The 4,727-nt window shown below is 37.3% G+C and overlaps 1 protein-coding gene across 1 annotated transcript in view; it reads left to right on the top strand.

Annotated features, from left to right (window-relative positions):
• Window positions 1-4,727, top strand: part of INTS14 (integrator complex subunit 14) — a 50,341-nt gene that overhangs the window by 13,672 nt on the left and 31,942 nt on the right. Inside the window, exon 3 of the mRNA XM_019647270.1 lies at window positions 3,401-3,684. Within this exon, the coding sequence (XP_019502815.1) occupies window positions 3,463-3,684 (222 nt within the window). The 5' untranslated portion in view covers window positions 3,401-3,462. The remainder of the gene's footprint in view (window positions 1-3,400; window positions 3,685-4,727) is intronic.

Genomic DNA, 4,727 nt, shown 5'->3' with positions numbered 1-4,727 from the left:
CAACTCACGGCAGCCCAGCTCCAGGTTGAGCTGTTGTTCAGCATCTTAGCTGTGGAGGGCAGTGTCACTGGCCCTCATACATGGGATCCGAACCGGGGCCCTCTGGCGTCCCAAGCCAGTTCTTAACCATTGTGCCACTCGGCCGGCCCTTAAACCATTTTTAAATGTAGGCCTTTCTCTACTCAAATGAAAAATATATAACTGCTTTTGCTGATTCATTTGTTACTCAGCTAAAGGAGGTAATGACGGCACATCTTCAGAGAAGCAGATTTCCCGATGTATTAGTAGTACAGTGTACTTACCATAAGCCTCATGTTTTAGAAATTGTTTTGAGAATATGAGTGTGTGTGTATGCCTAGAAGAAAGACTGAAAAGCAATTCAATAAAATATTAATAGAGGTTTCCATTGATGATGAATAATGAGTGACTTTATTTTTCTTCTTTACCTTTTTTTAGAGTTTTTCAAGTTTTTATACTACCTATATAATCAAAAAACTTTTTAAAAGTACTTTGGGTTACAACTTTTATTTTTCTTATTTTTTACAACATTTATTTTTTACTCATTGTCATATTTAGACTGTTACCTTGGTTTTGCAGAGAATGTATTTTTTTCTCAGGGAAATGTTTCTAACAATTTACCCTGCAAGGATGGCTGCTTGGAGTTGTTTGTTGTAGAAGTGTTTGACTTTGATGCCCCCTGGTGGCCGGAACATCTCTGATTATGCAGAGGGATTTGACGTTTAAGCTTTTTTTGCCTTAGCTGGGGACCTAGCCTCATAAAAATAAAGTCTAGCTGATTTGTTATATAACTTAAATTCATTAAATAAAAGACAATTATCCTTATTTTTGAACTACTTAAAAGCAAATTTATTAGAGTTATCCAGAGAAACTTCTAATAACCTTCCTAGTCACCATATTTGAATTCCCTGCTTAAATTAAACATTGTGTTTGTGAAATCTAGTACATAGAAAATAACATATTTTTCCAATAGCACTAATTAGTTCTATGTTGATTACTTCTTTTCAGATTTGGAAATAGTGGGATTTATTGATATAGCTGATATTTCAAGTCCCCCTGTCCTGTCCAGGCATCTAGTCCTACCTATAGCTCTTAACAAAGGTGAGTTCTCTTCCTATCCAGTGATACATATGAAGCATCTTATCATCTAAAGTTATTCTTAAATGTTGTGAGAAAGGAATAGTTACTGGATTGGATTGGATTTTTAAAAAATGAAGACAACTAATTCTGCTGCTTTACACTGTGGAAAGCATATCAACACATATTTATTGTGTGCTGCTTTGTTAATTTACAGTGGAAGTCCTCTTTACAGATGAGACTTCTTAGTCCCTCATCCAGGGCTCTGCCTTTCCTGGGAGGAGCATGCTGAGGAAGCCAAAGTAATTTTTAGAGGGTTGCCTGATAAATCTAGAGTCAAATACAGCTTCATAAGGGGAGAAACTACATCTTTTGTCTGCCAGTGCCTAGCACATAGCAGATACTCAGTAAATACTATTGAGTGAAGAGATGAATTACTGCAGAATAAAGCTCTCCAGGAAATGTGAAGTCATGTCCCCCAAATTCAGCATCTCTGGAGAATTTTAGTCTCTTGCACTTTAAACTTCTCTTTTCTGTGTTCTAGGCTGACCCTCCACTTTATATTCACCAGCTTTCTCCAAGAAATGTATATAGTCAATCAGGTTTCTACTCACTGTGTTTTGATCACATTCCATTTATGCCAGCTCTCTCATTTGGAGAGTTGGGTATTCCATAGCCCTCTATCACACATTCACAGACAGAATCTTGATATGTTCCCACAGATGGCTTATTGTGATCATTATGTTTATAATTTACCATATTGTTCTTGATACTGATATTGATAACAACCACCTTTTACATATTTCTAAGGTCCGTGGTTGGGGAGACAATTCTGCATGCCCAAATGAATTGCCAAGAAAGAAAGTGGGAAAAATGAAGAGTTTGTGTAGGGGAGCAGTGGAAAGAAAAGTATGGGAAGGCAGAATGGGGCCATGCTGTAAGGGCTGTTGAATGTCAAGCTAAACTGGGCAAATTCTTTCTATTGAATTAGAAAGTCTTTGAGCGAGATTGAGACACAGATAGTTCCAGAGGGAAGTTAATTGTAGGAAGTTTCATCTGTCAGCCGGGTGTATGAGAGAAACTGAAATTGGAGAGTCAAGAAGCTTATGGAGTAATTACTGCTCACCTTTGGGGGCTCCCATCCATGTGCTGCCTAGAGGCTGTCAGTTGAGAATACTCTTGACATCTCTGAATCTCTGGTTCTGATTAGATGGTGTTTGAAACCCACAGAGAGCACCTGGCTGAGTGTCCTAGTAGAAACTGAAAAGCTGATTTTTTTGTGTAGCAGCTTCATTGAAATATAATTCATATACCATGCACTTCACCCATTTAAAGTATACAATTCAGTAGTTTTTAGTATACTTACCGAGTTGTACAGCCATCACCATGTCAATTTTAGAATTTAGTAATCCCACCACCCCACCCCCAGTCTCCCTCAGCGCCTCGTAACCACTAATGTGCTTCTTCTCGATGTTTCATATATATGGAATTTATATAACATGTAAAAACTGATTTTTATGTGGACATAGGAATACCAGAATATGAGTTTTTCTTACTTGTTATATATTCTTTTTTAACTCCATATACTTTCCTGCCAAGGCTAGAAACAGCCAAGAATATAATTGGGGTTTGGGATTTTTGTAGCTAATCTCAGTCTAACCTATTTTCTTTTCACAGAAGGTGATGAAGTGGGTACTGGCATAACTGATGATAATGAAGATGAAAATTCAGCCAATCAGATTGCAGGCAAAATACCCAACTTTTGTGTGCTGCTCCATGGCAGCCTAAAAGTGGAAGGAATGNTGGAGGGGGGAGGGACACCAAACAACAAGATAATTAAATAAACACTTGCACAAATACTGTTGTATCAATTAAGATAGTGATAGTGCCCAAAAAGACTGGTCGAATGTCAAAAAGCACCGCCATTTGACGACTAGAAATGTTTTTTAGTAAATTAAGTGTTGGAGAGGTGATGTAGGAGTGTTTGTTGTATTAAGTTGTATAAAATTTGGAACTATGAAAGTCAAGGACTACCTGAATTTAATATTGTTGGGTTTTTTTAGTAGAAATACGTAAGGTGGTCCTTGATTTATTATGGCCATTTCGTGGGTGATGTTAGGAGTAGTTTTTACAGTGAACTAAACTTCTTGTTCTCTCCCACCGAATTCTCTATAGATTTGCCCTTACCTCAACTTAAATGGGGTTTGCCTTCACTCATTTCTGAAAAGTTTGGTTAAAATTATGGTGAAAAAAATATTTCTTACTCTCCTTGACATGTAGGCCTAACAATATTTATTTTCTACAGCACTTCTCTGTTTTTAGCTGTCTGTTTGCATTCTGACTGGGAACATTGGGATCGTTTTCATCATGCCAACAGTGGTGGTAATGGACGTATCCCTTTCCATGACCCGACCTGTGTCTATCGAAGGGTCTGAGGAATATCAGCGCAAGCACCTCGCAGCCCATGGTTTGACAATGCTGTTTGAGCACATGGCCACAAATTACAAGCTAGAGTTTACAGCCCTGGTGGTTTTTTCATCACTCTGGGAGTTGATGGTGCCCTTCACAAGAGATTATAACACCTTACAGGTACAAAATGAATGAGTTATTGGATGTACAGAGCTCAAATTTATAGAGAGGAAAAAGTGTTTTATTTCACTGAATGTTTAGAAGTTGGAATTATTTAATGATAAGTCTATAGGTATAGTATCTGAGTATACCTATAAAACAAGGATTCACAACCAGTGCGTTTTATGCCTTTGTTAGAGCTGTGAGTTACAACTGTGAGTTGTTGCCTTTTCTTCCCTTGGTTTTCAGGAATTCTCTCAGGATGTGGTGCCCTATTCCCTAATGTTCAGGATCTTTAGGTTCGGCACTTCTTTTCCTATAAAAGTCGAGGAGATGAAAAATAGCTCTTCCTTATAAAAGCTCATTCTAGAGTAATTTAAAATTCTATTTTCTCTCTAACAGATGCCAAGAAATTATAATTTTTAAACCACAATTGATAAGTGTTATCTTCCAAAGGTGTTATCTGTGATATGCCCGAGAATTTACTTTTTTTTTTTTTTGAGAATTTACTTTTTGACAACATCTCTAAATCATTAATATTTCCAGCAGTGCCTTACCCATGGTGAGCAGTCAATAAATGTTTGTAGAATTGAACTGAATAGTTTAATAATTGCTAGGCAGTTGAGAAATCCAGGATCAATGTCGTTTGATTTTTTTAAATATAATAAAATTTTGTTAAATCATTACTTTTATTATCTCACATTTTTTAAGTGACTCAAAAGCTTTTTATTTTTTTTTGTTGCACTGGATTTCTTATAGGTGAATAAGCTAAGTATTTTGGATGTTCAGCAGTTCTGAAATTAGAGAATTGCTATATAAGTAATGCAGAGTAATTGTTAAGACCAGGAGTCCTGGAGTAAGGCTGACTGGGTTCAAATCTAGACTCTGCCACCTCTAGGCATGAGACCTGGGAAAGTTACCTAATCATTCTGTACCTTCCTTTTCTTATTTTAAAAATAGGTTAGCAGTGGCTCAGTTGGTTAAGAGCTCGCTCAAGAGTTTGAGCTCTGAGCAACAGCGGTTCGAGTCCAGCCCGAGCTGAGCAGCCGCTGAGCTGCCAACAG

Source organism: Hipposideros armiger, unplaced genomic scaffold (assembly GCF_001890085.2).
Source record: "Hipposideros armiger isolate ML-2016 unplaced genomic scaffold, ASM189008v1 scaffold_110, whole genome shotgun sequence".
Classification (NCBI taxonomy): Eukaryota; Metazoa; Chordata; class Mammalia; order Chiroptera; family Hipposideridae; genus Hipposideros; species Hipposideros armiger.
This window is presented reverse-complemented; position numbering and strand designations above follow the sequence as displayed.